This window comes from Chanodichthys erythropterus, chromosome 3 (assembly GCF_024489055.1).
Source record: "Chanodichthys erythropterus isolate Z2021 chromosome 3, ASM2448905v1, whole genome shotgun sequence".
In the NCBI taxonomy this organism is placed as follows: Eukaryota; Metazoa; Chordata; class Actinopteri; order Cypriniformes; family Xenocyprididae; genus Chanodichthys; species Chanodichthys erythropterus.
In genome coordinates, this window is record NC_090223.1 from 51434086 (window position 1) to 51446940 (window position 12855).

Below are 12855 nucleotides of genomic sequence, written 5' to 3' on the forward strand. Positions count from 1 at the left end.
CTGATATTCTGGATTGAAGGTATGATATATGTTTAATAAAACAGAATAGTATGCTTGTATACAAAAAGAAACATGCATGAACATTTTATCATGTTATATCCTTAAAAACATTTCCTTTGAATCGATATAAAAATACACAAGGTTTAGTTTTTGCATATTTGATTATTATTTACATTTTATTTCTCCAGCATTTCATCTCTATTTTCCTCTGTATAACACATCTTAATACAACATGATGGTAGTATTAGGTCTACATGCATTTTTTTTTAATATCAGATACTATCCTTCAAAAGTTTGGGGTTGGTGAAGCATTTTCATGTTTTTAAAAGAAGTCTCTTCTGCTCACTCAACTAAAAACAGTATTTTGAAATATTATTGCACTTTAAAATTGCTTTTGTGTTCGAATATATTGTAAAATGTAATTTATTCCTGTGATTAAAGCTGAATTTTCAGTATTATTACTCCAGTCTTCAGTGTCACATGATCCTTCAGAATTCATTGATTTTGCTGCTCAAGAAACATTTATGAATAGCAGTAAATGTCTTTACTGACACTTTTAATCTAAATGAAAATATGGATTTCTTTAAAAAATATTTTATTGACCCCACACTTTTGAATGACAGTGTACCCGAGAGATCTAAACCGTCCCCTTCTTTCTTCATCCCTGCTCCAAGTTACTGCAGTTTTGCAAGCAAACAGCAGAGGGCAGCCTTTGGCACTGGTTTCATAATGGCAACAGCATGTTGCGTTCCTATGATGAGAGAGGTTGGGAATTTAGAGTTTATTTGTGGCATCCATATTTAAGGGGGACCATATGTCTCAGCCAGATGCTTGTTTCTTCATTCACTTCATAACTGTAGCTGATGTGTGTTCATTCAGTTTACAGTGTGCATCACTTTCTCTGGCTGAATTTTATCTCTGTAATATGTGGCATCAGAGCGGTCACAAACAAAACTAACAAACGCCACCAAATTTTATTTTGGCCCATTGTGGTCTGTTGGTTTCTTCTTCCTCGTTGTCATGTTTCACACGGCAGAGACTTTGTTTCTGGACCCTGCAGTGCAGCAGCCACAGCAGCCGTAAACACATCCAGTCACAACCAGAGCGATGAATGTCACTGGAAGAAGAATAAAACCTGGAGAATTAGTCACATGTCTTGGTTCAAATGGTTTTTCACACTGCACTTAACCTCTTGTTATTGTTGTTCAAAACACAATTTTTAACACGGGGTAAAGAAGCGTTTCACACTTGTAATTTTGAAGCGGGATTATGAAACCCTAGAGTGGGGTTAGCACTGCTTTTGTGTGGTTAACCCCATGTTGTGGTGTCAAACTTGTACAGTGTGAAATGATGCGGTGTTGGGATGTAATGACCAGATGCTTAGAAGCCGACAACTAATAGCATTCCACATATTCGCATGCTTTGGACAGTCATGGAAACGGCGCATGCTGTATAAACAGTAGTTGGAGGGGAAAATGTAGGCGATAGAAAATGCGACAACTGGAGTGAAGAAGAGATTCTTAATTCTTACCTTCTATCTAAAAACTCCGTTCAGTATAAAGCTGATAGTAGGCTATGGCAATATATAATATGAGGATGTGCAATACTAGAAAGCCTTTATGAAAACCGGTTGTCCAATCAGTGACACAGACACTGCAAATATGCAAATAAGGACGATAAAGGGTTAGTTCACCCAAAAATGAAAATAATGTAATTTATTACTCACCCTCATGCCGTTCCACACCCGTAAGACCTTTGTTAATCTTCAGAACGCAAATTAAGATATTTTTGATGAAATCCAATGGCTCAATGAGGCCACCATAGGGAGCAATGACATTTTCTCTCTCAAGATCCATAAAGGTACTAAAAACATATTTAAATCAGTTCATGTGAGTTCAGTGGTTCAATATTAATATTATAAAGCGACGAGAATATTTTTGGTGCGGCAAAAAAACAAAATAACAACTTATATAGTGATGGCTGATTTCAAAACACTGCTTCAGGAAGCTTTGGAGCGTTATCAATCTTTTGTATCGAATCAGCAGTTAGGAGCGCCAAAGTCACGTGATTTCAGCAGTTTGGCAGTTTGACACGCAATCCGAATCATGATTTGACACAAAAGATTAGTAACGCTCCAAAGCTTCATGAAATGTCATTGCTGGCTATACAAGCCTCACTGAGCCATCAGATTTCAACCAAAATTTCATGCGTTCTGAAGATGAACGAAGGTCTTACGGGTGCAGAACAACATGAGGGTGAGTAATTAATGACATTATTTTCATTTTTGGTGAATTAACCCTTTAACCCAAGGTTTAGGAATGCACAGTGTGAAACAGTCACTTACAAATACCCAGGATTAATTGTTAACCCTGGGGGTTTAGAATAACCCCGGGTTAACTAATTCAAGTGTGAAGAGCACTAACTTTTTCTTTAACCCAAACTAACTTAAAAGGCACCAATTATGCCACTTTTAACAAGATGGTATGTAAGTCTCAGGTGTCCCCAGATTGTGAAGTTTCAGCTCAAAATACTCCACAGATCTTTTATTATAGCTTGTCAAATTTGCCCCTATTTGGGTGTGAGCAAAAACATGCAATTTTTGTGTGTATCTCTTTAAATGCAAATGAGCTGCTGCTCCAGGCCCCTTTTCCAGAAGAGGGCGGAGCTTTAACAGTTCACGCTTCGTTTGCTCAACAACAACAAAGCTGGAGAATCTCACACTGCTAAAATGAGGATTGTCAGTAACGGTGTTCAACATTGTTCAAACCGTCATGTTAATCTTTTGTGCAAAACCCATATAGACGCCCACTATACATAGCGTACATGTTTACCAAACAGAGCCATACACACCAGGCTAACATTTATGATTGCTATCAAATGTTGTAAATGGTCTAATATTTTTTCCAAAATTTCAATCAGACAGAAATGCTCCTTTTTTAGCAATCGGGCTTGCCAGGGTCAACTTGGAGGAACTCCAAGCTAACGAGACTAAATATTGTTCTGTGATCGTCTGTGCAGCCAACAACCGAACAGTTAGCATTTAACTTTTGCCGTGGCCGTAGAACTGGTACACCATTTTCGCTTGTGAAAACAAAATGGCAGTGGTAATGTTATAATAAATTCCCCTTTGAAATCTGAGAAGCTCGTTTTTTTTACATGCTTTTAGAGAAAGGCTTGCTGAAATAAAGTTGCTGGGTGGTCTTTTTTCACATTTTCTGGGTTGGTAAATTACTGGGGACCCGATTATAGCACATAAACATGGAAAAAGTCAGATTTTCATGGTATGTCATCAACTAAACAAAAATGATCAGGGTGACTTTAACCTATGAAACTGTAACTTTGAGATCTTAAAACTTCTTTTGCACTCAAAGAAATGCATTTATAGAAAACAAGCTGGAGAACATCTCAAATCTTTGGATTTCTGATGTCAGAAACCTGAAACTTAAACAGTTACAGTCCCACAATTACAGTCAATTACTTAGCTTAAGAGTTTTTAAAGTCAGTTTAAGTGCCGTGCCTTCACTAAAATAGCAAGATAAATATGGATGTGCACTTGGTGGAGGCCTTTAATCACAGGAGAGCCTCTTATAGCCTCTCCGCCTTGTGTTCAAATAAAACCTCTTCCAAAATTACACGAGATGCGGGCAGAGTGCAGAGATGTAATGACAGCGTAGTGCAGAAAGAAGTCTGTGCTTACAGAAGAACAGCAGGATGATGAGGAAGGCCGTCTGTGTGAGCGGGTGCTCCTGAGGAAGTGCCTGCAGTTTGGTCCAGACGTTCTGGAGAATTCCCATCATATCCTCTGAAGCGCCCATTCTGACCTAAATACAAGCGCAAAGAAAGAGTGCTGACTCGACACATTGCACACTGTAAAATTTTTTTGCAATTTTAACTGTAAAAGGCTAAAAATGTGATGGTAAAAACCCATTAATTGGTTAACAGTAACTTCCTATACTATATATGGGGAAAAACTGTAATAGATCTAACCTTAAATGTCATAATCTCACAGTAAAATATTGTTAAATGTACCATTTTTGTAAATATAAAAGGACAAATTACCTTATAATTTAAAGTGCAAAGCCGTAATGTGTGGACTTGCTAATTTAGCTGAAAAGTGCGGTTGTTGTTTTCTTTTTCTTGTTTTTTTTTTAAATAACAACAAATTTAAACTGTAAAATTTGTTTATATTTTGCATAATAATTCTAGATCTGCCAGTTGTTGTTTTTTTCTGTAAATACAGCTAGATTTATTTAATTTTTTTAATTACAGTGTGCAGTTTAACATTCAACAGTCAGACTTTTTACACAGGAAAACTGAATATATAATTAAATTTATTATTATTATTATTATTATTATTGATTATACGATCTAAAAATCGAATAGTACATCTTTGATATATGGCAGGGTGTCGGGCCTCAAAATGACTTAAAATAAGACAAAACTAGCTTTAAAATAAGTTTAAAAAGTAAATATCAAGAAATCATTTTAATTCCCCTCTCCATCAAAAACCAGGATGGTCTTGGAAAAGTCCCTTTGATTCAATTAATCTTAAATGGGCACTTTTATAATGAATATATGTTTTTTAATTATGCCAAGCTCTAAAATATTTGATCAGATTGTGAATAAAAATATTTTTAAAAATCCATATCCTTATCCTTCCAGTCATGGAAAAGGCATGCAAAATCATGTGTTAAAAAGAGTGGCATCCCTGACGAACATTCAGCTATTAAAACTTGTCATGAAATCATGAAATTATTATTTTATTTGTAATTATAACTATTTTAGGCTACATTTAGTCGACAATGATACAAAAATTGAAAAGGTCTTTCCTTTGCGTTTTTCGCATACAGACGACAACGTTGTCAAAATGATTTCCATTCACGCGGATCTATGAAAACGACTAAAATCGCTGTATTATTCATGCCAGGCCAGTAGATGGCGACGTCACTTTGCAAAGAAACGCTACGCTTCTATAGACTGGACAAGTAATACACATGCGCATGACGTCACTCCTTACACAAATTCACATTTATTGTTTTGTTTACATGGAGATGATAACAGTATCATTTTCAAAAATTTGCATTTTGAATCCTTTTTTCAAAAATTTGCATTTTCAGGCCCCCAAAACACTGTTGTCGTGCAAATGAACGGCCAAAATGAATAAAAAGTTTTCAGTTTTTAGTTGAAAACAGTGTCGTGTAAATGGCCCCCGGTTCCTTTTTTTTTTATTTTACAGAAACTAGGAGTGTCCATACATTAGATTAAAATAATTTAGCACAAAAGTTCAACTATTGCTGTGGACATTTGGGGGTCTTGGAGTCAAAAAGACCTATGGGATCTATGGGAAGAACAGGTTGGACTCATGTTTTGTTACTTGATAGATTTGCATCATGAAAACCCTGTACTGACAACTGTCTGATTTAACTAACTCTTATAAGCATATGAAAACTATAATTGTTAGAATAATTTGTCCTGTTGGTGTTGTCAGTTATTAGTCAAATAAATGGCAGTAGTCAGCAGTGCAGATTTCCTGTGTGGTTTTGTTGAAGAATGTGATAAAAGTAGAAAAAAACAAAAACAAAAAACAGAACCTGCTGGTTGAGCTAGTCATTAAATTTCTGCTGTGGTGTGGGTGTGTTTCCACAAGAGAGACACTGTGGGTGTGCCATAACTGTATAAAACTAACTCTGCTGATGAAAGAATCATTTCTTACTGTTGATTTCCTCTTTATTCCCGCATTTCAGCACTTTTTCCTTAGTTAAGTTATTTTAAATGTATCTAGTATGAATGCCTGATCTGACACTGAATCACTAAAAATCTGATCTGATCACTAAAAATCATCAGGACTGTTATTGTTATTCTATTAGTGTTCTAATTCTATTCCTTCTAGAATTATACCTGATTCTAATTCTATATAGTTTGAGAATGAGTTTTAGTGAAGTTGAGTTACTGAGGCCCCGTTTACACTAGTGCGTTTTCGTTTAAAAAAGCATTAGTTTTTCTACAGTTACGTCTATCGCCTACACTGCCGGCGTTTTCGAACCTTGAAATCGGAGACTTTCGAAAATGCCGCAGACCATGTTTTAGTTGGAAAACACGGGGGTAGTGTTTCAGTATAAATGGACCAAAACGGAGACTTCAGAAAATGATGGCATTCACTCTGAGTATCCTTGACGACCATGTAAACAATATTCCAAATCTTATTGATGTTATCTGAAAATGTTCAGCCAAATCCTGGGCCTATTACATCTATGCATTGCTTACCCACTCCCTCAGATTTTGAAAGTAGAACAGGCCTTTGGTTTATGCATTTAAATGTTAGAAGTTTGGTTCCTTCCTAAACTGGATATGATTAAAGGAACACTCCACTTTTTTTGAAAATAGGTTCAGTTTCTAACTCCCCTAGAGTTAAACAGTTGAGTTTTACCGTTTTCGAATCCGTTCAGCCGATCTCCGGATCTGGTGGTACAACTTTTAGCATAGCTTAGCATAGTTCATTGAATCTGATTAGACCGTTAGCATCTCGCTCAAAAATGACCAAAGAGTTTCAATATTTTTCCTATTTAAAACTTGAACCTTCTGTAGTTACATTGTGTACTAAGACATGGTTGCAAGGCACGCTCCCTGTAATATCATTGCACTGCTGCAGCCATGGTACAACAGCAAAGTTCCTTGATTATTACGCCAGAATGAGAATATAGTTCCTAGCCGTATCAGCCTAGAAAATAGCAAATTTTCAATTTCCATCGGTCTTAGTACACGATGTAACTACAGAAGAGTCAAGTTTTAAATAGGAAAAAATATCAAAACTCTTTAGACCGTTAGCATCTTGCTCAAAATGACCAATCAGATTCAATGAACTATGCTAAGCTATGCTAAAAGTGGTACCGCCAGAACCGGAGATCAGCTGAATGGCTTCGAAAACGGTAAAACTCAACTGTTTAACTCTAGGGGAGTTGGAAAATGAGCCTATTTTCAAAAAAAAAGTGGAGTGTTCCTTTAAGATTTGGGTCAAATGCTGATATAATTGTTCTTTCTGAAACCTGGCTTAAGAAATCGATCACTGATGATTTGATTTATATTGATGGCTATAAAGTCTATAGAAATGATCGGATGGGTAAAGGAGGTGGGGTGGCCATTTATGTTAAATCTAAATTTGTTAGCTCTGTAACTTTGTCAATTACTAGAGCTAAACAGTTTGAGGTTTTGGCCATCAAAGTGGATATCCCGAAAGTCTCTAATATCACTGTGGTTGGCTGTTATAGACCTCCATCTGCTACACAGGATGCTTTCAAAGCTTTTTCGGGTGTTTTACATGAGTTAAATGACTCTTCTGAGTTCATCCTTATGGGTGATATGAATTGGGACTGGCTCTCTGGGACCTCAAGATTGTCTTAAAGAATTGGGTGCCTCCTTAAGCCTTACGCAACTTATTAATGTACCAACAAGCCTAAATCCTAAAGTGCAACATAAATTTAGTTTACTGAATCTAATCATAATGAATGCTGCTCATAAATTTACTTCAACTGGTATATTCTGTAATGATATCAGGTATCATTGTGTAGTTGCTTGTGTCCGGGATACAAAACTTCCAAAGGTAAAACACAGTTTTGTTTTCAAAAGATATTTTATGGATGTTGAACTGGCATGGGAATATTTTCAATCAGTTTTTCAGTTTATTTCTAATAAACATGTTCCCATTAAGAAGTTCAAGATCAGTGGTAGGGAGAATCCTTGGTTTTCAGATAGTCTTTCAGAATTAATTCATTTAAGAAATAAATCATGGGCACAAGCCAGATTTTCAAACAATCCTGCCGATTGGTCTACATTTAAAACACTAAGGAATAAGTGCACTTGGATGATTATTGAGTCTAAATCAGAGTTTTATTGATAAAGTCAGTTACAGAGAATTTAAATAACCCTTCAAATTATAATAAATAATAAAGTTAAAATGATTAGCAAGTTAAATAAACAATTTATACATGCTGGGTCTGTATTTGACAGTTTAAATGCAAATACAGCTGTCCCATGTTCTGGGATTACATCGGCGACTGGTAATCAGGATATTTTTGCTTTTAAACCTGTTTCAAATTAACAGTAAAGTAAATCAAATTTGTAAAGCGTTGAAAGGCATTGATATCTGTGGGCCCAGATAACTTAGACCCTTATCTTTTGAAGGCGGAAGCTGATGTTATTGCGGAACCAGTTACTCATATATTTAATCTTAAGTTTTGTATCAAACTCATTACCTAAAATTTGGAAAGCTGCTTATGTTCTCCCATTATTTAAAGGTGCTGATCCCTCAGACATGAACAACTATCGTCACATCTCCAAACTTTCAATTTTGACTAAGAATCTTGAATCTCAGGTAAATTCACAGTTTTTATTTGATAATAATGGTTCAATCTGGTTTAAGAACTGGCCATAGTGCCATTACCGCTGCTACGGTAGTGTTAAATGATACTATTGGTGCCCTGGATAAAATACAACACTGTGCAGCCTTATTTGAGGATCTGTCTGAAGCGTTTGATTCAGTGAATCACGATTTACTGATAAACAAACTTAGCAGTGCTGGTTTCGGAATTGACCCTTCGCAGGGAGTTTGATTGACAAGCGATCTAATCAATCAGAACGCCAAATCCGCCATTTTGTCCGACAAAGCAGTCAGGAGTTAGAAGATTAACCTCGGTGGACTTAAACTTGAAAAATGGTGTGTACTGACGTCTTTCCGCATTTGAAACAACATTCCTTCTGATGTTCATTCACGTTTATTTGATGCTATAAATGAACTAGTAGGAAGAGATGATCGGTTCATGAATCTGTCACTAAACATTAAAGAGCCACAAAATGTTTTTTATTGTTTGAATTTCTTAAATTACACAGTTTGAAAGCTGGGACTTTGTTTAATATAATAAGTAACCTGCTCTGTCTTATCTGTTGACGTTCTCAGTGTCCTCTTTGCTCCACGATGTATTTTGCACTGCGTGTGGCGTGACAGCACCATGGCTTGTCGGACAAAGCAACAGCGGGTCTTTGTGAAGGGTTAATTATTTGGTAGATCGGTAGATCAGTGTGTTCATGTGGAGGATCTCAAATCTGATTTTCTTGATATATCTAAAGGGGTCCCCCAGGGTTCCATTTTAGGACCTATTTTGTTTTCTATTTATATAAATGATTTGGGTAAGGACATTTGAGCAAAAAAACACTTTTATGCTTATGATACTATTATTTATACACTTGCTCCATCTATAACAAAGGTGGTGAAAGAGCTTCAGATTGCATTTCAGTCACTGGAAGATGCTCCTGGTTAGTTTAAAATTAGTTTTAAATTCACAGAAAACAAAGTTTATGGTTTTTTCAAAAGCTCAGGCACAAATACTTGATAATTTTAGTATTTTTACATCTGATGGTAAAGTTGCTGAAAGAGTACCTTTTTTATAAGTACATTTGGACTGATGATAAGCTTTTGTTTACTCTACATATTGCTAATCTAATCAGGAAACTCAAACTGAAGCGTGGCTGTTATTTTAGAAATAAATCTAATTTTACTTTTAAGACCAAAAAGAAAGCTACCTTTCTAACTGTGCTTGATTATGGTGATATATTATACATGCATGCAGCCTCTTCTATCTTAACATGCCTTGATTCGGTATACCATGCTTTATTATGTTTTACAAATACAAAATCCCGTACTCATTGCATTTTTTATGAGATGGTGGGTTGGACATCAGTAGCTATACGTAGAAAACAGCACTGTCATTATGTTTTGACAATATATGAAGTGTAATAATTTGAGGGTTATAAACTAACAATCATCATTTTAGGAAATATTTTGGCTTGGAATTTGAAGAAGAGAAATACAGTAAGATCAAGACATGTTCTCCACACTGCTCAATGAAGAATGAAATTGAATCATTTTTATTTATATGCACCTAGTTATAATAATAGCAATATTTTGAAAACTTTACAATACGACTCCATTTGTTAAAATTAGTTAACTACATTAACATGATCTAAAAATGAGAAATACTTCTAAAGCACTATTAAACTTAATGTTAATTCCAAGAATACATTATTAAAATCAAAAGTTGACATGAACCAACAACAAACAGTTGAATTTTTATTAACTATAGATGGTTTTATTAACTATGACACATTTAATTGTTGGAAATGAATGAGTTGTTATTCCTATGACTTGTGAGTCAAGGGCGGATTGAGAAACAGTTGAGTTCTTCAGAAAGTGTATGTAATGACTAAATGAAAAGTGCTTAAAATCATCACATTATTCACAATGTTGCTAAATTTTATATTCATAGCAAAATTGTTGGTTATATTGGATATATATCCCAGCTTTACTTATGTTATCTGTCTTTAAAATCATGTCACACTTTTATATTTGATCTAATACAACTCAGCGTGCAGTTTGTGTCCCCAAATACTTTTGCTGGACGCTGTGCAGATTCATGTTTCCCCTCTCATGTTTTTGGAAGTTGTAGTTGCTCAAAAACTGAGATCAGCTGTCTTTATTAGCATGTTCCGAGTCACTGAAGTGCATCTACACTGCAAACAAACACAGATCTTTTTTCTGCTCTCACCTTTGTTCCAGTTTGTAGTTCCCCTGTAGCTCTCCTCGTATATGAAGCTGTGTCCAGTTTTGGCTGTCCGTTAGAGCGCTCTGTCCCGTCACACAGTTGTTGTGAGCTGACAAGTTTCTCTCAGTTGTGCACTCATACTGTGTTTGGCCTGCGGGGTTTGAGTTTTCCAGTATAACGAGTCTTTTGGGCAGGGCTGTGTAGCGTTCTGGCAGTCTGGATCTCTCTGTTTACCACGTCCATCCCCACCCCCTTTTTGTGTGGCCCCGTCTTTTCTCCTCCCCTCAAATCACCGTGGAAACAGTTTTTCTTCTTCCTTTTGTCAAACAAAATCTTGAAGTGCTTTAGAAAGTGACTGTTTTGTGTTACAGCAGTAATACTGCTGAAGAATGTGTGTGTGTGTGTGTGTATGCGTGCACTGGATTTGGGAAAACAAATTGGGACATTTGTTTTTCAATATCACACATCAATATAATATGATGTTAACCCTCTGGTGCTCCTTGCGTGGAGGTCAAAATATATATGTATATTTAATGAATAATTAAATGAATGTATTATATTTTACTTCGATAATATTTTTAAATATATTTTTTATGTTTTTAATGGATTTTATAGTACTATATTATATTTATGCAGTTGTTATAATCCATTTATTCACTTTTTGAGCATAGATCTGAAAATTAAATTTCCGTCATGAATCTTAATGCTTTGGAGCACAAACTTCAGTATGGTCTCTTTTGAAAGATGATACTTTGCAGATTATTGCTATGATAAATGAACAAAAATACTATTTTCAGTTTTTTTAAATATATATTTTGTCCAATAGAGCTGCACGATTAATTGGACGATTAGAAAAAAAAAAAAACATTCAAATCGCGCTTAAACAATTTGGTTTAGTGCGATTATGAAATCGCAAAGCTGCGATTGCTTTTATTATGTGCAGCTTGTCAATGAAGTATGGCTCCAAATGCTAATCCATCTGAAAGCACTGCGAGTTTGAGTCGCTTATAATGTGCATTTGAAAAAGCAACATGCATCAATCATGTTTCTAGACATGAGAAGCATTTATTAACATCTTGTCCAACGAAAGACAACATTTAATAACATGTTTTTACTCCAAACTCACTTCGTAACGACAGTTGAGCGTCCTTCTGTGAGATGATGTGGCTTCTTACACAGAATAAGGCAGTCGTGTGTTTATTAGTCATGTTTAATTAATCAAAGCATTTCAATCTTCTGTTTATTCAGCTACAGTGATAGTATGATGCCCAAAGGGATTTCCTGGAATGAGGCATGTGTTATTTTCTTCTACGGCAGGGCATATTTGGAGTTTCTGTGCAAGAGCGCCCTCTGGCTTTCAGTTTGAGAAGCATTTACTACCGATCACAGAGCCGTAAAGCTCTGACAAGCTGCGCATTAAATAATCGAAGCCTTTGCCAAATCGCGTGCGATAAAATTGCGATAAATCTTGCAGCCCTAATTTCCAAATCATGTTTTACTCTTAAACTGAAAGAAAATCAAAGCCATGAAACTAAAAAAAGTTGTGTTCCAAATTTGAGGTTGATGTCTCAAAAAAATGAGCTTTCAGTAAGATTTTGTTTTGGCGCAGTACCAAACTTTTCCACTAGATGAAATTCACTTCCCATTCATTTCCAATACAGTCATTTTTGACCGCGTGGAGCTATTTCTTTCAGGACCATTTAACCTTTTCAAATCATGTCCATGATTTGTGTATGTGTGTGTGTTCACATAGCAAGTGCCAAAAGTTTCGTACCATTCCGATAAAGTAAAAAAAAAATAAAAATAAAATAAAAGAGCACCATATGTTTTTTTTTTGTTTTTTGTTTTTTTCCAATGTCATGTGTCTCACCCAAGAATCAAAACTAAAAAGACAATGAAGCCTGTTTTAGGACCATACAAATGTTTACAGTAATAGTCATTTGTATTGTATTTTAATTTGTTTTTATTAATATTATTATTTAAATCAGCATAAATTTGAGACAAAATACTTTACAACCAAAATAATATGTCCTGGATATATTATTAGATTTATATATTTTATTTGAATTGGGTGTAATGTGCCTTATCATCATGAAAATACTGATACAATGCAAAAATACTTTCCCTGTTACACATCTTACATGTAGTTACTGTAGTAATACCTGTAAATTATGCATATATACAAGCAACTAAACCTAAACTAAATCCTAACCCTACTTATATGTTAAGTACTTGTAGTTAATTATTATTCCTCAGTACTTAT

At 35.2% G+C, this 12855-nt stretch overlaps 2 protein-coding genes across 4 annotated transcripts in view; one reads left to right on the forward strand and one right to left on the reverse strand.

The window, feature by feature from the left end:
• The window catches only part of recql5 (RecQ helicase-like 5), a 29809-nt gene that overhangs the window by 5797 nt on the left and 11157 nt on the right, over positions 1-12855 (forward strand). The window lies entirely within an intron of this gene.
• Positions 13-10840, reverse strand: smim5 (small integral membrane protein 5). The gene is made up of 3 exons (XM_067382753.1): positions 10596-10840; positions 3698-3821; positions 13-1117 (listed from the first exon to the last, which is right to left on the reverse strand). The coding sequence occupies exons 2-3, from the start codon at positions 3813-3815 to the stop codon at positions 1026-1028; spliced, it is 210 nt and encodes a 69-aa protein (XP_067238854.1). The 5' UTR covers positions 3816-3821; positions 10596-10840; the 3' UTR covers positions 13-1025.

Coding starts and splice junctions, on each gene's coding strand:
- smim5 (XM_067382753.1), bottom strand. CDS start 3,815: ATGGGCGCTTCAGAGGATATGATGGGAATTCTCCAGAACGTCTGGACC. Junction 1,118..3,697: donor CATCATCCTGCTGTTCTTCT/GTAAGCACAGAC, acceptor TTCTTCTTCCAG/TGACATTCATCGCTCTGGTT.